Source organism: Rhinatrema bivittatum, chromosome 4, assembly GCF_901001135.1.
Source record: "Rhinatrema bivittatum chromosome 4, aRhiBiv1.1, whole genome shotgun sequence".
Taxonomy (NCBI): Eukaryota; Metazoa; Chordata; class Amphibia; order Gymnophiona; family Rhinatrematidae; genus Rhinatrema; species Rhinatrema bivittatum.
The window spans coordinates 124201827-124227775 of NC_042618.1; the positions used below are offsets into that span (position 1 = coordinate 124201827).

At 47.4% G+C, this 25949-nt stretch overlaps 1 protein-coding gene across 11 annotated transcripts in view; it reads right to left on the reverse strand.

Annotated features, from left to right (window-relative positions):
* Window positions 1-25949, reverse strand: part of MTA1 (metastasis associated 1) — an 885916-nt gene that overhangs the window by 487342 nt on the left and 372625 nt on the right. For all 11 annotated transcript variants that reach the window (XM_029598824.1, XM_029598817.1, XM_029598815.1 and 8 more), the window contains one exon: window positions 19570-19669. In XM_029598824.1, coding sequence (XP_029454684.1) covers window positions 19570-19669 — 100 coding nt within the window. The remainder of the gene's footprint in view (window positions 1-19569; window positions 19670-25949) is intronic.

Sequence of the window (25949 nt, forward strand, 5' to 3'; positions counted from 1 at the left end):
TCTCATCCTATATTGTTGCAATCTAACAATCTAATAAGAATGAAAAACACACAATTCGAGTAAGGCAGTATTGTGTGTGTGCGTGTGGGAGTTCCGCTGACCGCATCCTACAATTCCCTGGATTCTACTCTCCATTCTCTCTGTGGTATGCTTGTTTAAATAGCCATGTTTTAAAACTTTTTTTGAATATTTTGATGTCTCTTTGCATTCTGATTTCTAAAGGCATGGTGTTCCATATTATAGGTTCTGCTAGGGATAGGGCCCTATCCCTTACTTGAGTTAGTCTGGCTATTTTTACTTAGGGAATAGTTAGCAGGGCTTTGTTTGCTGATCTCAGGTTTCTATTGGGGACGTGTACGCGAAGGGCTGTGTTCAGCCATTCTGCCTTTTCATCATGTATTAATTTATGTATGGTGCATAGAGTCATATTGAATTCTTTGTTCAATGGGTAGCCAGTGTAGCTCAATTAGGGTTTCGGTGATATGGTCCTCTTCTACTTTTACCAGTTAGAATTCTTGCAGCTGTGTTTTGTAATACCTGTAGTGGTCTTATTGTGGTGTAGGGTAATCCCAGTAGCAGGGCATTACAGTAGTCCGTGCTCGAAAAAATTAATGCTTGTAATACTGATCGGAAGTCGTTTGTCGTTAGTAATGGTTTAAGTCTTCTAAGAGTCATAAGTTTGGCGTATCCTTCCCTTATTTTTTGAGATATATGTTGTTTCATACTTAGTTCCATATCAATAATTTCTCAGCTAGTTGTATTTTTTGGTTGTTATTGATTGTGATTGGGTTTTGAATGATTGTGATGTTTTTTCGTTCTAAATGTAAGAATTCTGCTTTCTCGATGTTAATAACTAATTCCATTTGGTTAAGGAGCTGTTTTATTATATCTAGATACATGTAGGCTAAGGTTAATGTTTTCTCAATTGAGTCATTAATTGGAAGTATTAATTGAATATCATCAGCGTATATGTAATGCGAGATGCCCAAACCAGCTAGCAGATGGCATAGCGGCAGCATGTATAAGTTGAATAGTGTGGCAGATAGGGCTGATCTCTGCGGAACTCCTGTTTGGAGGTTTATTTTTTTTGACATTACGTTTTTGATTTGCACTTGGAAATATCTGTTATTTAGGTATGATTTGAACCATTTGATCATTGTGTTGCATAATCCTATTTCTTCTAATCTATTTAATAGGATGTCGTGATTTACTGTATCGAATGCTGCTGATAGGTCCAGCATCACTAAAATGTAATGTTTATTGCTGTCGAAACCTCTCATGATGTTATCAGTTAGTGCAAGTAGTAGTGTTTCAGTGCTATAGTTTTTGCGAAAGCCATGTTGTGATGGGTACAAGATATTATTGTCCTCTAAGTGTTCTGCTAATTGATTTTGTACGTTTTTTTCTATTAATTTTGCAATTAGCGGTAGGTTTGATACTGGTCTATAATTGCTCAAGATGAGTGAATCGCTGTTCTTTTTCTTCAACAATGGTTTTACTATTGCTCCTTTTAGTGAATCTGGCATGTTTCCTTCATTTAAGGATAGATTAATGATTTTTGTTAAAGTCTGAGAGGTTGTGGTGGCTAGTTTTTTTATAACTGTGGTTGGTATTGTGTCATAAGCATGTGGGACAGGGTTTAGTTTTTTTAGTATTGATTCAACTTCTATTTCGGTTATTTCATTGAATGTCTCCCATTGTTTAACGTCTCTTTTTTGCATTTTGATGTTTTGTTTTGTTTTTTTTTGGAATCTTTGTTTTTAGGTTCATAATTTTGTCATTAAAAAAATGTAGCTATTTCATCACATCTATTTACTGGAAGGTTTTGTGAAGAGTCAGATGTATCGGTTGTGAGATTTTTTACTGTGGTAAACAAGGCTCTACGGTTGTTTGCGAATTTCTCTATTTTCATGCTATAATATTGTTTCTTTGCGTTGAGTATTATTTGTTTATAGTAGGCTAGTTGTTTCCTGTATTTAGTCAGGTTTTCAGTTTTATTTTTTTTCCATTCTTTTTCTTTTTTTCTCAGTGTTCTTTTGACTACCTTTATCTTTTCGTTATGCCAGGGGTTTGTTTCTTTGGGTTCCCTGATGCTCATATATTTAATTGGGTTTATCTCATCTGCTAAGATTTTGGTTGTTTGCATCCATGCTGTCGTTGCAGATTCGCAGTCGGTGCAATCTATTTCAGATAGTTTTTCTTCTAATTTGTCTTTCAGGGTGTCTATGTTATAAGGTGGGCGATATTCAAATTCAATGGGTTCTTTTTTTTGAGTCACTTGTTGTTCGGTATGTTTAATAGAGGATTCTATTAGGAAGTGGTCTGACCACGGTATTGGTGTATATTCTGTTTTAATGTGTTCTAGGTGGCTGTGTTCGATAAATGATAAATCAAGAGAGTGTCCTGCTTTGTGTGTGGGCTTGTCAGTAGTAATGGTGAATCCTAGTGTCGTCATGAAATCTATCAGTGTTTGACAGGTGTTGGATAGGGGGTGCATATCCATGTGAAGGTTGAAGTCACCTAGTACAATTGTTGGTTTAGAGGTGTTTAAGTGTGTTAGGAATTCAATTAGAGGGGATATGTTTAATTCTAATAGGGTAGGAGGGCAGTATATGAGGCAAATTTGTATGGTGTTAGTTTCAAAAAGAGCAATTTCATGGTTTCTTGGTGGTGTTGTCTGTATTAGTTTACATTTAATCTTTTTTCTACTATTAGGAGTAGTCCCCCACCTCTTTTATTTGTTCTGGGTATTGAAAAGACGTCATAGTTTTTATGTGCTATTTGATTTTTTAAGACAGTGTATGATTTTTTTAAACCATGATTCCGTAACAGCTATGAAGCTTGGTTTTGTGTCAACCGCTTCACCTCACAAGTCCACAAATGAAAAGGCTGCCGGACTAAAGGCGCTCGGCTGAGGGAGGGACGCAGGACTAAAAACGGTGCTATATATTTTTCCTTTTTCTTCTGACAAATTCCTTTTTTACTAAAGCAATCCCCAATAGGGAAATACATGTCCACCATCTGCTGCAGATGGAGAATACTGGCAGGTTGCTGTCGAGACAGGGCTATGCTGGTAGAAGTGCATAATCCACTTGTGAGGATTGACCTGCCTGAGTGCAGAGGAAGATTCCATTTCTGCAGGTTATCCATATTTACCTGCAGAAATACCTTTAAAAACATTTAAAGGAGGCAACATAAGAAGAATAAGGAGGTAGAGTTCTTCTGTATCAATGAGTTTATGCTGAAGACAGACAATGAAAGTCATCAACATCAACAGAGAACAAATTGTCTCCATCTCAGCAAGACTATATATTGGAGAAGATTTTAAAATGAAAAATATCTATAGTTTGATTACATAAAATAGTTTCTAGTGCTTTTAATACCTCAAACTGATAGGCTAATTTTAAAATGAGCACGTGTGCACCCATACACCCCTGAGAAACTGAGAATGTCCATTCAAACCATGAGTCAAAACCTGTCAACTTACAACATGGACAAGGAAGGTGAAGTACCAATTAAACAACCAATCACAGTCTGCTTGAACAAAGGTAAATATGAAAATAATTATTTCAAGAACAAAACTAGAGATATAACAAAAGAGACAAAGAAAACCTCACCTAATAACCTTATACAGATAAAAAGGACCCCTATCTCAAAAAACTCTGCCAGAAATAACCTACTTATGCTAACATTTCTCTTAGTAAATGCACAATCAGTCGCAAAAAAATTCCCAATCATTACGGATTGCCTGTATGACAATAAACCAAACTTCTCGCAATAACTAAATCTTGGTTAAAAAAAAAATCAGACGTAGTTCTAAAAAATCAAATAGCACATAGAAATTATGAAGTATTTTCAATCCCCAGAATAAATAAACATGGAGGTGGACTCCTACTAATTATTGAAAACACTTTTAAATGTAAATCAATTCTAATAACACCCCCCCCCCCCCAAATCATGAAATTGCCATTTTTGAGACTAACAATATACAAATATGCCTTATCTACTGCCCACCAAGCCTCCTAGACTTAAATATCTCACCACTAAATGAGTTCTTTATAACACACTTAAACATCTCTAAACCTACCATAGTACTAGGAGATTTTAATCTTCACATGGACGTCCACCCATTATCAAACACATGCCAAACACTAATAGACGCTATGACAGCATTAGGTTTCTCACTAATAACAGACAAATCAACACAAAGCCGGACACTCCCTGGATTTCACCTTCATCAACCACAACTGTTTAGAACATGGTAAAACTGATTACACGCAAATTCCCTGGTCAGACCACTTCCTTATTCAATCAAACATAAAATTCCTTAAACCTCAAATCAAACAAAATTATAAACCCCTAGAATTTAAATATCGACCACCTTTTAATATTGAAAAACTAAACGACAAACTAGAGGAAAAACTAACAGATAATTTACTACAACTGTAGTTCCGCTACGGAAACATGGTTAGACTCAACCAAGAAAATAACTGATGAAATAAACCCCATCAAATCAATACGAAAAAAAGAAGCAATACAAGTTAATCCCTGGCATAATGGAAAAGTAAAAGATGCAAAAAAGACTCTCAGGTCAATGGAAAAAAGATGGAGAAAAACCAAACGATACCCTAACTAAATACAGAAATATCTAGCTTTTTACAAACAACTAATCTTTAACGTTAAGAAAGAATACTACAGCAATAAAATAGAAAAGTTTGCTAACAATCCAAGAACCTTATTCTCAATAGTATCAAATCTAACCAATGACAAACAAGAATCACCACAAAATCTACCAGAATCTAAATGTAACGAAATTGCCAATTTTTTCAGTGACAAAATTACTAACTTAAGAAACAAACTTCCTAACACTATCAATCAAGAACTTAAAATGCAAAAAAGAGACATTAACCAATGGTCGTCATTTACTGAGATATCCGAGATGGAAGTGGAATACATGCTAAAAAAAACACAAACCTGGCGCCACATAAAATTGACTCTATACCAACATTTGAACTTATGAAAACAGCTAAAACAGTCTCCCCTACATTAGCTAAGATCATAAACCTATCCCTAGAAGAAGGAACAATGCCAGATATACTGAAAGGGGCAATTATAAAACCAATCATAAAGAAAAAAAACAGTGATCTCCTGATCCTGAACAACTACCGCCCAGTCTCAAATCTTCCCTTAATAGCTAAACTAATAGAAAAAACAGTACAGAAACAGCTAGCTGAACACCTAGATAATAACATATTGTACCCATCTCAACATGGATTTTGAAAGTACTACAGCACTGAGACACTACTTCTCTCACTAACAGACAATATTCTAAGAGGTTTTGACAGCGGTAAACATCACATTCTAATAATGCTAGACTTAGCAGCAGCCTTTGACACAGTAAACCATAAAATACTACTAAAAAGACTAGAAGAAATTGGATTACACAGCAAAACAATAAACTGGTTCAATTCATACCTAAATAATAGGTTCTTTCAAGTTCAGATCAACAACGTATTATCAGAAAAAGTCAATCTCAAAAGAGGAGTACCGCAGGGATCAGCCCTGTCTGTAACCCTCTTTAACATATACATGCTGCCCTTATGCCATCTGCTAGCAGGAAATAGTCTATTCAGTGTACTGCGGCAGTCAAAAAAGCAAACAGAATGTTGGGAATTATTAGAAAGGGAATGGTGAATAAAACGGAAAATGTCATAATGCCTCTATACCGCTCCATGGTGAGACCGCACCTTGAATACTGTGTACAATTCTGGTCGCCGACCGCACATGGAGTGGCACATTTAAAACTAATCGGAGAATGTTGAGATTACTTACCTGATAATCTCCTTTTCCTTAGTGTATGCAGATGGACTCAGAACAAGTGGGTATAGTGTGCTAGTGCTAGCAGTTGGAGACGGATCTGACGTCGGCACGGGTACATATACCCCCACAGGAAGTGAAGCAACTCAGTAATCTTCCTTGCAAAAGCTGTTATGGATATATGTGTACTGACCGATCAAGTAATTAGTGAAACAGGATTCCCCTGACCGATTGATAGTAGCTGGAGACCGCCAGCGTTCCCAACCGGAAGGCGTCGACACCTGGTAGAGTGGACGCTCTTGTGTAAGAAATGACATGCCTTACCTTGAATTGGTGCAACCGATGTATACTGGCAGCCGGGCGGGATGGTGAGTCCATCTGCATACACTAAGGAAAAGGAGATTATCAGGTAAGTAATCTCAACATTTCCTAGCATGTAGCAGATGGACTCAGAACAAGTGGGATGTACAAAAGCTACTCCCGAACTGAGTGGGAGGCTGCCTGAGGTCCGCGTAGGACTGCCCTCGCAAATGCTGTGTCCTCCCTGGCCTGGACATCCAGACGGTAAAATCTGGAGAAGATATGGAGGTAGGACCACGTCGCCGCCTTACATATCTCCGCGGGTGACAGCATCCTAGATTCTGCCCAAGAGGCCGCCTGCGCTCTGGTGGAATGAGCCTTGACCTGCAGAGGTGGTGACTTCCCGGACTCTACGTAGGCCGCTCTGATAACTTCTTTGATCCAGCGGGCGATGGTGGGCCGTGAGACCGCTTCCCCTTGTTTCTTCCCGCTGTGAAGGACGAACAGATGGTCCGTCTTTCGTACTGCTTCTGTCATTTCCAGGTATCTGGGCAGCAATCTGCCGATGTCGAGATGGCGTAGCAAACGCCCTTCTTCAGACTTCTTCAAACCTGCCGTGGTTGGCAAGGATATGGTTTGGTTGAGGTGAAATTGTGAGATTACTTTAGGTAAGAAGGAGGGAACCGTGCGAAGATGGATAGCCTCTGGAGTGAGCCTGAGAAAGGGATCACGGCAGGACAGCGCTTGTAGCTCTGAGATGCGGCGTGCTGAACACACTGCCAGCAAGAACACCATCTTCAAAGTTAGCGAACGGAGAGACAGGCCCCGAAGGGGTCTGAAGGTGGATCCCGCGAGGAAATCCAAAACTATGTTGAGGTTCCAAAGGGGCACTGGCCCCTTCAGTGGCAGATGAATGTGCTTGACTCCTTTCAGGAAGCGGGAAACATCTGGGTGCGGGGCAATGGTCTTGCCATCCCTCCTGGGACCATAGCAAGACAGCGCAGCCACCTGAACCTTGATGGAGCTTAGGGAGAGACCCTTCTGAAGCCCATCCTGCAGGAAATCCAGAACAATAGGGATTGTGGTCGCATGTGGATTGTTGCCATGAGTGTCGCACCAGGCTTCAAATACTCTCCAGATCCTTATGTAGGTGAGGGATGTGGAAAACTTGCGCGCTCGGAGGAGTGTATCTATCACCGGCTCTGAGTAACCTCTTTTCTTCAGTCTAGCCCTCTCAATGGCCAGACCGTAAGAGAGAATTGAGCTGGATCCTCGTGGAGGATGGGACCTTGACGTAGCAGGTCCCTGAGAGGAGGCAGGGGAAGGGGCTCCCCTGTCAGTAGTCTTCTCATGTCCGCGTACCAGGGTCTTCTTGGCCAGTCTGGTGCCACTAGAAGAACTAGGCCCCTGTGCCTCTGAATCTTGTGTATAAGGGCGCCCAGCAGGGGCCACGGAGGAAAGGCATATAGCAGGGTCCCTGGAGGCCATGGTTGAACCAGGGCGTCGATCCCGTGCGAGAATGGATCTCGCTTGCGGCTGAAGTATCTGGGTACTTGAGCATTGGACCTGTCAGCTAGTAGGTCCATGTCCGGAGTCCCCCACTGATCCACAATCATCTGGAAGGCTGTGAGGGACAGCTGCCATTCTCCCGGATTTAGGCTTTCCCTGCTGAGGAAGTCTGCCGCGGTGTTGTCCCTTCCGGCAACGTGGACGGCGGAGATGTCCTGAAGATTCGCCTCTGCCCAAGCCATCAGCGGGGCTATCTCTAGGGACACCTGTTGGCTTCTGGTTCCGCCCTGTCGGTTGATGTATGCCACCGTGGTGGCGTTGTCGGACATCACTGACTGCTCCGTTCCGCAGTCTGTGAGCAAATCGCAGGCCGGCTAACCGGACTGCCCGTGCCTCTAGACGGTTGATGTTCCACCCCGACTCTCCTCTGTTCCACCGCCCTTGGGCGGTGAGCTCTTCGCAGTGTGCTCCCCATCCGCTCAGGCTGGCATCTGTGGTGAGCAGAGTCCACGTGGGGGGAGGACATCTTCGACCCCCTGCTCGTGTGGTCGGACTGCAACCACCACCTTAGCTGGGTCCGCACTCTGGCGGTGTTCCATCGCGTCTTGCGAATGCAGGGCGCCGGCGCTTATGCGATATGCTGCCAAAAATATGAGCTCAATAATATGCTGTCAGCAATATGCGCTCAATAATATACAATATGCACTCAATAATATACAATATGCACTCAATAATATGCGTTCAGCAATATGCGCTCAATAATATACAATATGCACTCAATAATATACAATATGCACTCAATAATATGCGTACAGCAATATGCGCTCAATAATATACAATATGCGCTCAATAATATGCTGTCAGCAATATGCGCTCAATAATATACATTATGCGCTCAATAATATACAATATGCGCTCAATAATATGCGTACAGCAATATGCGCTCAATAATATACAATATGCGCTCAATAATATGCGTTCAGCAATATGCGCTCAATAATATACAATATGCGCTCAATAATATGCGTTCAGCAATATGCGCTCAATAATATACAATATGCGCTCAATAATAACATACGCTTAGCAATCTATATGCTGCGTTGTGCGCCTATCAACAGGCGCCTATCCGTGTGCGCCGATCCATGGGCGCTGAATACCTGAACAAGGCAGACAAAATGGCGACCTCCATGGCGTGCCGCATGCAGGCAACACCGCCGATCCTCGTACTTTGGAGACCAAAAAGTAAGAGATGTACGCCTTACCTGATCTTCGGCGCTTCCTGGCTGTAACCCGGGCGGTCTCCGGCTGCGGTGGGAGAGGGGAAATACCTTCACCGCCGCGCTTGAGGAAGTGCACCCGCTGCCTCTAAGCCGCCAAACTCGTCTCGCTCGGGGCTAAGTCCTCGCCGGGACCGAGACGCCTCTCAGCCACGCCCGAGCCCTTCTCGCTCGGGGGCTAGATCCCTGCCGCGGTTCGGCCACCGGACCGAGGCGTAGACCTCCAAGGGATCGCGGAAATCACCTCGGGATACTCAACTGGGGGAGGGACCCGAGGGTATCACCGCAGGAGTGCGGGGCTCGTCTTCTGGTATCTTCTTAGTAAATTTAGAAAGTAGAAAGTAGTATTGGAAAATACGCTCAGCGAGCGTGTAGGCGCTCCAAACTGCTTTGGAGACGGAAATTACTGAGTTGCTTCACTTCCTGTGGGGGTATATGTACCCGTGCTGATGTCAGATTCGTCTCCGACTGCTAGCACGAGCACACTATACCCACTTGTTCTGAGTCCATCTGCTACACGCTAGGAAAAGTTATTTTTCACCCAACGCACAATTAAACTCTGGAACTTGTTGCCAGGGGATGTGGTTAGTGCAGTTGGGTTTAAAAAAGGATTAGATAAGTTCTTAGAGAAGAAGTCCATTGCCTGCTATTAATTAAGTTGACTTAGAAAATAGCCACTGCTATTACAAGCAACAGTAACATGGGATAGACTAAGTTTTTAGGTACTTGCCAGGTTCTTATGGCCTGAATTTGCCACTTTGGAGACAGGATGCTGGGTTTTTGATGGACCCTTGGTCTGACCCAGTATGGCATGTTTATGTTCTTATATACCCTGGAGGAGAGGAGGTGCAGGGCAGATATGATACAGACCTTCAGATACCTGAAAGGTTTTAATGATACACAATCAACAAACCTGTTCCACTGGAAAGAAATCAGTAGAACTAGGGGTCATGAAATGAAACTCCAGGGAGGACGAATCAGAACCAACATCAGGAAATATTTCTTCATCCTGAAGGTGGTGGATGCCTGGAATGCACTTCCGGAAGAAGTGGTGAAGACAATAATAGTGAAAGAACTCAAAGGGGCAAAGGATAAACACTGTGGATCCCTAAAGACTAGAGGATGAAAATGAAGAAAAGAATGCATGGGAGTAACTTGCTGGTATGGCAGTTACTACCCTTAACCAATAAGCCTGAAATTTTTGATGTAATTCCAACATTGCTCTCTGTTTCAACGGCAAAAGGTGACGGGGAATTGGACTGAAGCAACAAATAAGGGCCCTGACTTTGATGATATGGGAAACTGATAAGTATGGGGGTGACTTCTGTGGCATGGCAGATACTACCATAAGCTTGCTGGGCAGACTGGATGGTCCTTTTCTGTCGTCATTTCTATGTTTCTATGTAAGCTGACAGTGACGCGCATGCATGGAAAGATGCAGCACCTATGGGCCTAGCAGTCTATGCCATGGCCTGGACGGGTACAAAAACAGCAGCGACTGACTACGTGTGAAGTGTTACCATTGGTGTCCAATAGCACCCCCAGGTGCCAGATACATGAAGGTACTAAACAGCACCCCTGGCACCACCTCCCGATGGAACCTGATAACGATCCACTGCCATGATGCACCTGGCACAGGCATTCCGGCATGGAAGTATATCTTGGTACGCGTCGTGATGCATACGGGATGCTTACAGGGACAACCTGTGAGGTAACTACCACAACAATGGGCATGACCCACAACAGGAATGTTGGTGACCCTACCCACAACAATGTGGTATCCATTCACAGTATACCGGCACTATATGTTGCTGACAATGATGGTAGCGCCCTAGAGGTGCGCCTAGAGAACCAAGGCTTAGACAAACCTTGCCAATGATAACACAGTCAGCATTCCTCTGACCAGAGGATGAACTATAGTGGGAGCAGCAGTCACCACGCTCAAATGAGGTCAAAAGCACAAACTATCATCCTACGTCTCTTGGAGGCTCCTTTCGACAGTAACACCACCACGGTACCCCTGGGACTTGGCGCACACAAAATCCTGCAACACCTATATTCCCAACAGCGAAGACACCTGTGGTGCTCAATGACGCGCCTGGCATGTGATGGTAACCTGAATTCTCAACAGCATCCACAGCATGCAATAGTAACCATGGTGCGTGATGGTGCCCATGGTGTGTGCAGCAACCCTGGCACTCAGGTGCTTGTGGTGAACATAGCACTCTATGTGCATGATAGGAGGATGACAACACTACTAGCAGCCATGGTGGCCAATGGCATCCAAGTTGCCACCCACTTAATGGCATCCATGGCACACCATGTTGAGGTGCCTTGGGGTGACCCAGGCACACAAAAGTGCCCGATAGCAGAGAGTGTAACTATGCTGCCCTATGAGGTCAAGACTCTCGACTGTATTAAGGGCCTCCATGGCGCTCAGTGGCATCCATGGTGCTCCATGGCGCCAAAGGTGACGATGGTGCCCCTGGCGTTCGATGGCAACAGTGACGCCTTGCCCTTTGATGGCATCTTCAGCACTCAATGGCGCACATGACCCCCCCCCTGGATAGTGCCAATAGTGCTCGACGATAACTGTGGTGGTCACTTGTGCCCATAGTACTCAACCCAAAGGTATTGATGGTGCCCACGGAACTTGATAATATCCATCAATGGTGCCCACGATGTTCGATGGCAGCTGTAGCATTGATGGTGCGATGACAACCATGTCATGGTGCACAATGGCACTTGATAGCCCCCATGACGATCACAGCATCAAGGGCATCGGTGTCTGTGGTGCTTACCGGCCCCCAAAGGCGCTCACTGAGCATGATGGCCTCCATGACATCGCTGATACCACCAGCACATGATGGCATTCATGGCCCTCGACTCAGGGTGTCAATTGGTGTCCATGGCACCTGTGTCCCCGGTCCTCAAGGGCATCCATGGTGCTCAAGGGCAGCCACAGTCCTTGACGGCGCCCCAGGCACTCAATGCACTCCTGGGGCCACTGGTGCTCTGGCACACATGTGCATGGACAACTGATTCCAAGCATGGCACTGATGATGCATCAGCGAAGCTGATTGCCCAGGCTCTTGCTTACTTTCTCTCCGAAGAAGATCCATTGCAGGATTGATCTGCCATGTAGGATGGGAGGCCATGTCATCTAGGGCACCAGCCAAGGAGACTAGTTCCCCAGAGGGTGGAAAGGATGAGTTCTCCTCACCACAGAACACCTGGTCCTGAATTTTCTCCACGGTTTGATCCTCCGTCAAAGACCAGGAAATTCTGTCCAATCGCTGAAACTCCTACCTGGGTACGAACCCAGGCAAGTCCCCAGGCCAGAGGCCTACTTGGATCACAATGGACTGCACAATGTAGGCCCAAACATTCACCTGACAAAGGCAAAAAACAGACAAGTTAAGGAGAGGACAGGGAATACGCTGCAGATGCAGCATTATTTATTAAGAGGAAAACCTGTCGGTTGCAGTGTATGAGGCCCATCAATTGGCCGACAGAGAGGTGATAGAAGGAGGAGAGATGCTAGAAAGAGAGAAAAAACAAATTAAAACTAAACCATCCACAAGGGAAGCAAGTGAAAATCAAACACCAAGGCTCTGCCTGAAAAAACAACTGCTTGCAGCTATAGAACTGTCACAGCTTTAGTTGTGAGGAGGGCAAAGCTGAACCTGCGACCACACAGCTTTGTGGAAAAAGAAAGGGACTCTGCCTGCGAGCCAGGAAGAGGGACTGTAGCTGCACAAGCTCAATAGAGCATGCTGAAAGCTCTAGAATCGATGAGATCAAAGTTCTGTGCCAGGCTCCATCGGATGATGTCACTGATGTGTGAGCAATGCCATCCTGCTTGTCCTCAGAGGAGTTTTCCTCAGCTCTTAAACGTTTTGGCTAGCACCTGATTTTTTTGAAAATATTTTCCATTATGTGGTGTATCTCTCTTGGTACAAAGTATGTATCTCTGTGTTTGATTTGCTGTGCTTTTGTGTGTAGTCTATGTCTCTGAGTGTGATATAGGAAAATTAGTTCTTAACTGTTAATTTTCGTTCCTGTAGTACCACGGATCAGTCCAGACTGTGGGTTGAGCCTCTTTTCCAGCAGGTGGAGACAGACTAAAACTTGAAGGATACCCTATATCAGGACAGAGCCTATCCTCTAACCCTTCAGTATAACGTATGTCAAAGCAGAAAACAAGAAACCCAAGAATAGGATCAAGCAAGTAACCATAAAGCTCAAAGGAGCAACTATAGAATAATGTAGAAACATGGTATACCTATACGCTCTTGCATAAACTTGGTATAAAAAAAGACCAAGGCTTCCGGTGTAATTGCTCAGTAATCATGCACAAAGTGAAATATGAAAATCTGCAAACCTGCAAGAAAAACAAGCTTCGAGAGGACAGAAAGACAGACAGGGAAGGGCGTCTGGACTGATCCGTGGTACTAGAGAAACGAAAATTAACAGGTAAGAACTAATTTTCCTTTCCTGTACGTATCCGGATCAGTCCAGACTGTGGGATGTACCAAAGCTTCCCTAAAACGGGTGGGATCAAGACAGTCCCACTCGAAGCACTGGTAGCCCAAAAGAACCGAAGCAGAGCTTACACATCTAGGCGATAGTGTCAAGCAAAAAGAGAAAAGGACACCCAAGTATGAACTGTGCAAATCGTCCACGGAGAGAACAAAGAATGTTCGCCCAAGAATGAGCTCGAGAACACAAAGAATGAGTCGGAAGACCCTCGGGGAACCGCCAGGCCATGACAAAGAACAACCGAGAGATCATGTCCTGCAACTAGCGTGCTATAGTGGACTCAGAAGCCAGCTTACCCTGATTGGACCCATTCTAGGGAACAGAAAGATGGACAGATGCACGAAAGCCATTGGGGACCAGGAAATAGAGCAAGAGAACTCGCATGGAAGCGAGGTAACGGAGACCCATATGGCACCAAAATAATGGGGACAGTCACCAGATGCAGGAGAAAAGCGGGGAGCTCCGCCGACCGAAGGACAAAAAGTTAGACGAAACTTCACAAAAAAGGAAGGACTCGTACGAGGGCTACCCTGAAGTCAGAAAATCGCAAAAAGGGATCCCGCCAGGACAGCGCTTGGATCTGACGAGCAGAGGAGATAAGACCAGAAGACAGTCTTAAGCATAAGGGCCTGCAGGGTGACGCGACGGAAAGGGTCGAACAGGGCCGTACAGAGGGGTCTGCACAACCGAGTGAAAAGTTTACGACGGACAAGTGGGCGAGAAGGTGGATGTAGATGCCTGACGCCCCTGAAAAGTCCAAGTCGCAAATGGGTGGCCGCTCAGGGACGACCTACCAGTCGACCCAGGAGAAAGGCGAGGGGGTAGACTGGCACGCGCCGAGAATGAAGGAAGGATCCTCGGAGAGACTGCCTCAGAAAAGAAAAGAATAAGGAGATTGGTGCGGAGAACGCCGAAAAACCCGACTGCACACAAACAAACTCAAGCACGTTCCAGATGCGCACGTAGGCCAGGGAGTCTACCGTTTCTGGGCCCGAAGGAAGGCGGAGACGGCCTTCTCCGAAAAACACTCACACCGGAGACATCGCCGTTCAAAAAGGCAGGGCGCTAGACAAGCGTGAGCGGCCTGGTCGAAAAAATACAGGGTCCTATCTAAGGAGCCGAGGAAGATGGCGTGGCCGCAGGGGTCCGACCGTCGCTAGGTTGAGAAAAACTGTGAGCCAAGGCCTGAAATGGCCCCTCAGGCGCTACCAGAACCATGGGACACCAGTGGAGAACTATCCGTCTTAAGAACTTTCCCGACCAGAGACCATGGGGGGAAGGGGGGGGGGGGGAGTAGAAAAAGACATACCGCCGGCCGAGGGAGAGCCAAGGCAAGTACGCCCGCCGAGCCATGGCTCCTCCAGCGGAAGAACCAATCTACCATGGTATTGAGAAGAGTCTCCATGAGGCCCAGGTGAGAGGGGATCACCTGTCGATGAGGAAACCATGGTTGAGCCAAGAGTCCCCACTCCCCGGGATCTAGCGACTGACAATGGAGAGAGCAACCTGAACATTCCCCTAGCCCGCGGAGTGGGAGGCTGTCGGGCACTGTAGTTGTCGCTTTGCCCAGGCTAAGAGAAGGCTGGTGTCCAGGGCCACCCACGGACTGCTAGTACCCCCTGGGCGATGGAAGCAAGCCACGGAGGTGGAATTGTCGGGCAAGACCCATAGCGCCTTGCCACGTATGAGAGAAAAAAACTCCAGAAGAGCCAGGAACATCACCCAAGACTTCGTAATGTGCCAGCGAGAAAGAGACGCTGGCCAGGTCCCCTGGGCATACTAGGAGCGGCCGCCCTCTCCTCAGCCCAAAAGACTAGCATCCGTGGGCACTATCGTCCACTGGGGAACTTGGAGAGGTAGGCCCAGTAGCAAAAGAAAAAGCAGGGGAAATCCACCCCTGCGAGACGGCGATGGTAGAGCCCAAGAACAGGAGAACTGTGTGAGACTGTTCTGCCAGTGGCTGCCAATGGGACAGCAAAGTTAACTAGAACAGTCGTATTGGAGCAAGGGCCCAAGAGACAAGGGTGAGGGTAGGAGCAGAGGAGCCCGAGATCTACATGCAGACACAAGCCGTCAAGGAAGGGAGCAAGGGCAGACTCTGAGGCCGGCCAAACAACTTGAGGGCCCGCACACAAGGCAAGAAGACCTTGCCTACCCAGGTGACGAAGCGGAGTCTCAAGTACTCTAACGCCAGGGAGGGCTGAAGATTGCTCTAAGAGAAATACAGTAGCTACCCCAGGGACGCTAAGAAAGCTAACCTGCGAAACACTGACCGCCGACAAGAACCTCCGCCCTTGGCCCTGACGCGCCAGATGCCTAGATAAGAGTAGACGAGGAATCCTGCCTGGTGGAGAGCTGCGGCCATCAACACCTAGACATTGGTGAAGATGCAAGGTTCCGTCGCGAGATCAAAGGGAAGCGTCCAGAACTCGGAGTCCCGGCGGAGGACGTGAACACGAAGAGACTATGGCAGCCACGATGAAACGGAAAGTGGAATATACCACTGAGAGAAACGAGTGGGCCGAGGAATGCCCCGGGGGGAGGACGGCACGAGTATGCTCACAGGGAGTGCATGTGGAGAAGCGGGAACGGAGAGCCCGGGGACTCTTGTGAGGTCTAAGAGTGAACGAAGAAAATAGGATAGTGGCCTGCGGCAGGTACGTTGGCTGGCACCGGGGCCTCCGTGCCCAGACACAGGAGCTTGGCGGGGGTTAGCTGCACCGTATGTCGCAGGGACCGACCACCAAGGGAAACAGAAAAAAAGGATCCCGCCAAACACGAGGAAGGCGAAGACGTGCCCGTGTCTGAGAATGTCGAGGACCCCCTGGTCCGACCGGAGCCCGACCCAGTCCGTGGAGAAGAGGGAGAGGCAACCGCCTCAGAAGGGGACTGAGGAACGGGGCAAAGATACTCCGGAGTATGTGCAGGCGTAAGGATTGAGCGCATGGGCTAACCTTCGTGCAGAAGAAGGCACCCAAAAGAATGCTGCGACAAAAAAAAACTGCGATCACGAAAGACAAACCCCCCTGAGGAGACACCGTGCCCACGTGGGGTATACCAACTCTGGTCCCGAAGCATGGACTAGAGCAGGGGTGGGCAAGTCCGGTCCTCGAGGGCTGCAGACCAGTCGGGTTTTCAGGATACCCCTAATGAATATGCATGAAATAGATTTGCATACAACTGAGGCAGTGTGTATGCAGGTCTCTCTCATGCATATTCATTAAGGATATCCTGAAAATCCGACTGGTTTGCAGCCCTCGAGGACCGGAATTGCCCACCCCTGGACTAGAGGGTATAAAGGACCAGGATGGTTGCAGACGGGCCACTGACAGCTGATGGCCCCTACCATCCCCTAAGGAATCCAAAGTCTCTCAAGGTCCAGGACAAGGAACAGCTTACCTCTGAATGGCCAGGTACCCCACCGGGCGGAGGAGGCCGGAGCGGCCGACCAGTGGCGCAGCTACAGGAGCCGTGTGGCGGACATCTCCAAGGCAAGCGCCTCCGGCTAGAGGCGGCAAAGGGTCGAATGCGCAACCTCTGGCCACGGGAGGTCTCGGGCGCAGAGGAATCTTGCCGATGACTCCATAAGAGACTTGCGCCCAGCAGGAACTGCAGCAAATAGTGGAACACATCCACGGCGCTAAAACAGAGTGCGCTTCAAAGGAGCCTCGCGAATCGTGGTCAGCAGGCAAACCGGGGCCGCTTGAAAAACCGGAAAAACCCTCCTGAAACACAACCGCAGAAGGAGTCAACGGAGTGATTATGGGGTTTTTTTTTTTTGTTTTTTTTAAACAAAGCATGCCCCCTAGTGGGGAGCTTGTTCAGGGCACGGCCCGATCGAGGAGCCTGCGAAACTGCAGGCACAACTGTTTGGGCGAGAAAGGAAGGAGAAGGCGCCTGACAAAACCAGGATCCCGCCAGGACCGGGGCCACATCCATGGAAAAGAGGCGGCACCAGGAAGATTAGCTAACAAAGCCGGGTTGGCTAAAGGGACCGGGAGCACCGGGATCCGTCGGGGGGACAGGGAGGGGGCACCTCCGGGACCACCCATGCCCCAAGGGACCCCGGGGGCTCAGCAGCCAGCTGAACTAGCAACAGCACGGAGCAGGGAATTTTTGTTTACTGATTTAATTAATTAATTTTTTATTATTTTTTTTTAATTGATTTGTCCCGGGGGGGGGGGGGGGGGGGGGGGGGACCTTCCTCCTCCTCCTGCATGCCCACTAAAGGGAATTTACGCAGGAGGAGGGAAAAACACAGAAAAAAACGACCCCAAAAATCCCGGGTGGGGGAGGGGAAGGGAGAGGCGAAGGGGTGGCAAAAATCCCTTCCTGGGGGGCGGGGGGGCTCAAATCGGGGGGTAGCTGCAAAATAATCGGCCCCCCAGCCCCAGGGAGCTCCGAAAACGGAGCCGTTAAAAACTCCAAGATGGCGGCCTTTCCCGGACTTTCCCGACCCGGGAAAGGCCTAGCCAAGCTCTGGGGACTCGATCCCCACGCTAAATTTGCTGTCCCTGCCGAGGAGGGACCTTCCCCACCCAGCAGGGAAGCAGAGAAAAAGCCCCTTTGAAAAAAACTCGAAGGGGGCTGCAGAAAAGAGGCAGGCTGCATGCCGGGGCATAGCAGAGCCACGGCTGCAGAAAAAAAAGTAGAAAAAAAAGCTTTGAGTGACAGCCTGCAGGGCCAGAGAGAGAATGAGGGAAACCTGCTGCCTCCTGCCTGTCTGGCTGCCGGTTCTAGGCCTGCTATGACCAGAAAAATTAAAAAATGCTGGTCAACTGCTGCAAGTAAGTTAGAGGTAGGTGAGTACCTGCAACTTATTTAGAGTTTAAAACTGTTCCTTTTTTTTTTTTTTTTTTTTTTTTTTTTACTGAGCGCAGCAGCGGGTTCAAAACCCTCTCAGCAGCCAGAGGGGGGAACGAGGCCCAGAGAGCATCGGTCCCCACACCTGGGAGCATACACGGACTCAGGCTATGCAGGGAAATCCCCTCCTGCAAAGAGACGGGCAAGAGCTGGGAGATGGAGCCGTCTCCCACACAAAAAATCAGTAAAAAGGAAAAACAGCAATGTTTCCCTTTTTTTTTTTTTTTTTTTTTACAAAGAGAAGTAACAGAAGTACTTGCTTGAGCCTAAGAAGACAAAAGAGAAGGCTGAGTAGCCTACAGCCGAGAACCGAAGGGGAGATGCTGCACCTGCTGGAGACAGACGAATACTGAAGGGTTAGAGGATAGGCTCTGTCCTGATATAGGGCATCCTTCAAGTTTTAGTCTGTCTCCACCTGCTGGAAAGGAGGCTCAACCCACAGTCTGGACTGATCCGGGTACGTACAGGAAGGTTTATTTGCCTATGCGTCTCTCTCTGTGCCTAGATGTGGTGTGTCTATACCTCTCTCTATGTCTAAGTGTGATGTGTGTGTGTGTGTGTGTTTCTGTCTAGGTGCAGTATCTGTCTCTCTGTACCTGTCTGGGTATTGGATTTGTTTCTGTGTGTTAGTTTGGGTATGGTGTAATTGTGTCTGTGTCTCAATATGAAGTATCTGTTTCTCTTTGTGCTGTGTGAGTGCTTGCTCCTTTCAGCAACTTGAAGAAAAGGGGAACTTTAAGCCATAAGCTAGCAGTGTGGCTACCTGGTGGATATCATATAACTATATCTATCTATCTCTACATATAGTTTAACCCATCTTGGGAGGCCCCTTACCAATTTGCTTAAATGTAAAGGGGGATTTGGTGGGGGGGGGGGGGGGGGAGACACAGATAAAAATATTTGCTCATCCCTGGATTAAGCAGCAATGTTTAGCCCTTTTGTACCAGATAAACATTTCCTTGAACCCATGAAAAGGTATTGTAAGTTCAACTTTTCTCTTAATAATTCCTCCAGGTTAAAGATGAACTGTATTGGACAGGATTGGCCTTGAGCAGTCAGTTTCCCATGCCTGAATACAATAAATAAATACATAATTTTACACAGTATCAGCTTGGAATTCAGATTCAACCTACATAAATCTGTTGAATGTCTGTCCTATTTTCAATCTGAATAGCAGTCAGCAATCTGTTTTGCCTCTTACTACATCTTATATAGTGCATATATCTTACTCCAAAATAACCATCAGGTATACCATTCTTACCAAAGTGATGTCCCGAGATGCTGCTGCAGCACTCATGTGTAAACTTGGCTGTCTGACAGAACTACTGCAGTCTAATGCACGGGCAAACGTACCTACGGAGCTGGAAAAAGATCAACGAACACAAATTATCCTCAAGGGTAAGCTGAATGCTAAAAATACAAGACTGTTGTATGGAGAATATGACTATATTAATAATTAACAGCTTTCCATTTATTCATATGTGATAGTTGCTCTTGGTTTCTGGAACTGAAATTTAACTGATTCATTCTTTTTTTCTGCCAATGTCATTATAGATGCTATATCACAATGAGTTTCCATGGCCTGCAGTTATAATTATACTCAGAAAGAGACAGAATGCAAGTGTATTTTTGTCAACTGATCAACCTGGATCAGCAATCAGAAAAGAAAATGGAATAAAAATTCAGACTCATCTAAAACCACCCCTGAAGACATGGATGATTTTGAATGAATTGCAGAGATAAAAGGGTACATTTTCAGTAGTGCAGTTGTGCATGCAATTTCGAGTGCCACAAAATCCCCTCAGCTTTCAAACCAAAGGTTGATGCACAACTTGACTTTGAAAATTAGGATGCTATGTGTAACTTTGCTCTTCATTTTGAAATGTGTAAAGATACACACGTAAACAGCATGCTGTAAATGTGCATAACTTTTTAAAATTCATGTTTCATGCATAAATCTTTAACATGCTCCCAATTCACTCTCTGGAATGTTCATTTTTTGCACATGCTTGCTATGTATTACTGTATAATTCCCTAGACAGAGCACACATAATGTATGGGTCTGGTTCCTGTTTTGGAGCTGAGTACTAGTCTCTCAGAAGGGATCACCATCAATGGACAAGCGAATGGTGGTGTGGACCTGACCCAGATGCAAGAGATACTCTCCCCCAGCTTGACAGAGATAAACATAACACTATCTTATTTTTTCTCTGTACTGCTTCTGACTACTTCTCCTTTAGTTTCAAATATTTAAAGTAGACTGACACAGTCACACCTTGGGAGTATAACAGGGTCTTCCAGCACGCAGGGATTATAAAAAATATTAAAAGATACTGGTTTCAATTAGGGATACAGGCATCTACAGCAGGGATGTAGTAAGTGCAGTAACAACATACAAAACATTTACAAAAATGTTTCTTTAAACTATGTACTACTATGCTTGTACCAGGAAAATAGCCCCAAATGCTTCCCAACTCTTCTTCAATAGATTATATGTTCACAGACACCTCAATGACCCCCCTATGGAAAAATTAGTTCTTACTTGATAATATCCTTTCCTTGAGTCCAGCCAGACCAGTCTAGACGCATGGTTTATGCCTCCCAACCAGCAGCTGGAGAAGAGACTAACACGTTTGCTGACATCATCCCTTATAGGTTCCTGTGCTGACCTCAGCCTGCTAGTATTCTATGTCCAGGATGAGCAAACTGGGGAGTGCCTCCCCCCAGGGGGGCTTAAACAATCCTGAAGGGGGGGGGGGGCACACTGGCAAACCAACCACAGAATTTAAAAAAATGCCTATGCTGTTGAATCTTGGAGCCATGGAGGTGCTGCAAGCTCAGGTGGGAAGGAGCTGTCAGAACGTAGTGATACTGTAAGCATGCCACAGCTTAGCCTTGCATCTCTTTCAGTGGGCCAGGAAGACAAATTGCTTCTGCTGTGCTGGACCTAGGTTGGGAGCCGCTTACCATGCAGCAGAACTGGACATGGGTACAGCCACTATAGTGTTCCACAATCCAGGAAGAATTGCCACCCTCAGGTCTCAGCCTGGGAGGAGTTCCTAATGCTGCCAGGTTCCTACCCAAGGACAGTCATCACAGCTGTTGCCCGCCAGAGGAAAAAAAAGTGGTACAGTCAGGAAGGGGAATGGAAAAAGATGCCAGAGAGAATGAGGAAGTGGAGAGGAGAGAGGGAAGAGATGGAGAAGGGAGAATTAAGGCAAAAAGTCTAAAATAATTTAAATAAGCAAATCAAAACACTGCAATGCAAAGATATTTCTGATACCCTTCTTTTATCAGGATACATAGATACTTCTCCACCAGATCTAAAGGAAAATTGGTTCTTACCTGCTAAGTTTTGTTCCTGTAGTACCACAGATTAGACCAGAGTCCTGGGTTTTGCCTCCCCTCCAGCAGATGGAGACAGAGAAAGTTTTACTGCCACTTAAGACAAGGTGCCACCTGCAGTCCCTCGGTATTTCTCTGTCTCCAGCAGATGGTGCAGGTGCAAAGCCTGCGGTATATATATAGGACATATATATATATGCTTTCTATCTTTCCTCCAGAAAGTAGTTAGGCCTGGTGGGGCCATCCCTTCTGGTTTGTGAGGCTCTCAAGCAGGGGGGTCGGGGACCCTGTTTCACTCGCATCCCTCGCCAGACAGGGCTGATACCCAGGGGTCCCGGATCACTCGCCCTGAGAGATCACCGGAGCCTGTTGCCTTTTCACTGGAGCCTGCTGCCTTCTCTCAGGAAAGTGCCCCCTCTACCTTCCTTTCTCTGTTTGTTTTGAAGTTCGCTTAAAAAAAAAAAAAGAGAAAAAAAAGGAGGTTTTAATTTTTTCTTCAGGGCACCATGGGGGCCATCGGGACAGCACAGAGGCAGCACATTTTCAATTTCCCTCAGCTCCTTGCTTCAGTGGGCAGCTCCTAGAAGGTTTCCCTTTCCCTTCTTCCAACTCTTTGCTGCTTTTCTTCCATGCCGCAGTCGGCCCGGGTTCCCCTTGTGATGCCACATGATGCAGCCTGTTCGGTCTGCGGGGAAGTGCAGTCGCATCTCTCCCACACCGGCCTTTGCTCCAGATGCCTCCCCGGGGGTGGGGAGAGGGACTGTCAGGGAGTAACGCGGGTGGCACGGGGAGTGCTTGTCGCGACTCGGGAAAGCTTCCATCGGCACGGTCGGTTCCTGAGGTACCTACAGGGAACTAAGAATTCTTTTCATGCTGCTACTATAACAGACTTCAGAGTCTCCATCTTTAATGGAATCACTTTCAGAGCCTTGTTGAGCTGCTTGTAGTCCAGAATTGGCCAAAAGGTACTCCCCCTTCTTTGATACTACAAAGTAAATTGAGTACCATCCCTGACTGCATTGATAGTACAGGACTGGAACCACCATCCCTATATGCAGTAACCACAAAAACATTGTCCACATGGCTTCCCTTCATGAATAGATTGACAAGGGGAAACAATAATGCATATGAAAAAACAATGGTAGGACTCCTCCTAAGACCATTGATCCAAAATAAGGTGGAACCACTTCCGGTAAAAGGCTGAAAACAGTCATTGGCAGGTTTGAACTTCCAGATCGTCCTGAGACTCCATCCTTACCTTCCTTCCTTGGGAGTTCTGAAAGGACTGGAGCCTACTAAAGTGTCTAGACTGCTGGCCACATGAAAACCTCCCTAGTGGGTGGAATTCCTGAGGTCTACCATCCTGCTGTCCTAGGAGAACATCTAAAACAGGTAAGCAAATCTGCTTTCTCCTAGGACAAGCAGGATGGTATTCCTCACATGTAGGTGATTACAGAGCTCCAGACTGACCCCAGGTATCATCAGAGGGACCCACAGTAGCTGAACAAGGTGGCAACGTACACAACACAATTGCGGTGTTGTGGGAAAACAGGGACAGTCTGGCCCCACAGAGAGCATGATGAGAACAATTGGGTTCAAGACTGGAATAGATTGCGGAGGACAGACTGGCCCAAAAGCGCTGTCCTGGCAACTATCCCTGGCAAGGCAGTAGTGAGCCATGAATGTGTGAACTCCAGGTTGCGGCTCTGCAGATTTCGGCAATAGGGACCACAAGCAGATGGGCCACTGACGCCGCCATAGCCTGCACAGAATGAGCCTTTACCCTGCCAGCCATCTGGAGGCCTGCCTGCTCGTAGCAGAAGGCAATGCAATCCGCTAGCAATTGGTTAGGGTCTGTTTCCCCACTGCTGCTCCCAGTCTGTTGGTGTCAAAGAACACAAAGAGCTGGGTGAACTGTCTGTGCCTCGCTGTACGGTCCAATTAGAAAGTGAGTGCCTGCTTGCAGTTCAGGGTGTGAAGAGCACATTTCCCCCGGGTGAGAATGAGGCTATAGGAAGTACGTGGGTAGGATAATTGACTGGTTGATGTGTAAAGCAGTCACCACCTTCGGCAGAAATTTTGGATGCATGCACAGCACTACACGATCATGGAAGAATTTCGTGTAGGTAGCATACGTAACCAGGATTTCGCTGACCCTGCGAATGGAAGTGATCGCCATCAGGAACATAACTTTCCAGGTGAGGAACTTCAGGTCACAGGATTTGAGAGGCTCGAATGGATGTCACATGAGCCTCACTAGGACAATGTTGAGATCCCATGGGGTTGCCAAGTGGGTGAAGCGGGGGCTTCAGTTGAACTAGGCCCCGCATGAAACGCTCGACCAGTGGCTAGACTGAGATGGGCACCCCAGTGACACCCTGGTAGTAGGCACTGAGATGTACTCAGAACCAGCTGGTTTGGAGGCCAGACTCGGACAGGTGCCACAGATAATCCAGCAGGCGGGGCAGCGGGCAGGAGAAAGGGTCCAGTCCATGGCCCCCGCACCAGGTGGAGAAACGCTTCCACTTCGAGCTGTCCTCCAAGGTCGTCCTCATCAGAACAGACAACCAGATGGTGATGTGGTACATCAACAAGCAGGGTGGCACGAGTGGTCTCTGAACCCAGAGGTGGCAGCCAACCTGTTCCGTCACTGGGGCACTCCAGACATGGACCTGTTCGCCTCTCCTTTCAATCCAAGGTGAGTATGTTCTGCTCCCTGATTCTGGGAAAGGACCGTCCAGCCTGAGACGCGTTCTCCCTCACTGGGGACAAGGTCTCATATACGCATCCCCCCTATTCTGCTTCTCTCGAGAACTCTGTTGAAGCTGCAAGAAGATTGGGGGGGGGGGGGGGGGGAGGGGCCCATGAACCTGGTGGCACCCTTCTGGCCAAGGCAGGTATGGTTCCCTCTACTTTAGGACCTATACTTGAGTGCTAGGGATGGCTCCCAACCTCCTATCGCAGAACCAGGGTGCCCTGCACAACCCGAACCGCCGGACCCTGGCCCTCAATGCGTGGATGTTGAGCGCATGATCCTCCAGCCCCTGCAGCTCTCTGATGGTTTCCAGGGTCTGATTGAATCCCGGAAATCTTCCACTCGGAGATCTTACAGCCTGTCTTGGAAGGCCCACAAGGCAGTATCGGATCGCCCAAAGCTCCAGAAAATGTATCTGGCAGTGGGACTCTGCCACAGTCCAGAGGCCCTGGGTATGCAGGCCATCCATGTGGGGCCCCCCACCCCTGAGGCGAGGCATCGGTGCGAAGGTCACCTGGGTTGGTGTGGGCTGAAAAGGGAGCCTGAGTTCTATATTGGACCGGGCCTCCCACCAGGTTAGGGAGAGACAGAGAGGGTCCATGACCATCACCAGTGCTTCCAGATTCTAGGATGCCTGCCGCCACTGGGACTGCAAGGCCCACTGCGTGTCCCTCATGCGGAGGTGGGCCAAGGGGTCACGTAGATCGAGACCATCATATGGCCCTGCAGGCGGAGCAGCAGGTGGGCCGGAACCCTCCTTTTGTTGTGAACGAGGGTAACCGCTTGATCCTTGGGCAGGAAAGCTTTCGCTTGTGCTGTATCCAATCTGGCACTGATGAAGTCCAGCTGTGGAGCCGGATCGAGATGTGACTCGGGAAGTTGATAATGAATCCCAAGGTCTGTAAGGTCTGAACTGTCAAGGCCATCGCATTCAAGGCCCCGTAGCGTGAGTTGCTCCGGATCAGCCAATCATCCAGGTACGGAAAGACATGGAGCGAGCAACGCCTGAGGTAGGCAGCCACTACCGCCAAGTATTTCGTGAAGACATGTGGGGCTGAAGCCAGCCCAAAGCACAAACGACACCCTCGAACGTCATGCGAGGCCCCCAGGCAGAGGATACACACCTCATGCGGATCCGTGATGGACATGGTCTGCGGGTATTGGGGACATCGTCGAAAACCTGATGCCGCCATCGAAAAGAGAGGACGGCGCGTGGTCAATGACCAAGGGGAACCCAAGGCAGGAGTCAGGAATCAACCGCAAAAAACCTGACAGCAAAAGCCACAGGTACCAACCGAAGGAACCAAATGCAAAGGGGGATCAGACGCAGAAAAAACCCGAAAATCTCAGCAAAACACTTTCAAGAGTTTGGAGAAAAGAAGAAACTGAAGGGGGCCCTCGCATGGATGTGCAGACAGCGGCAGGCTGAGCATGCTGTTTGCCAGTCAAAGTTTATAGAAACTTTGACAAAAGTATTCAGTGCCAGGCTCCATCTGTCACCCACATGTGAGGACTATCATCCTGCTAGTCCTAGGAGAATG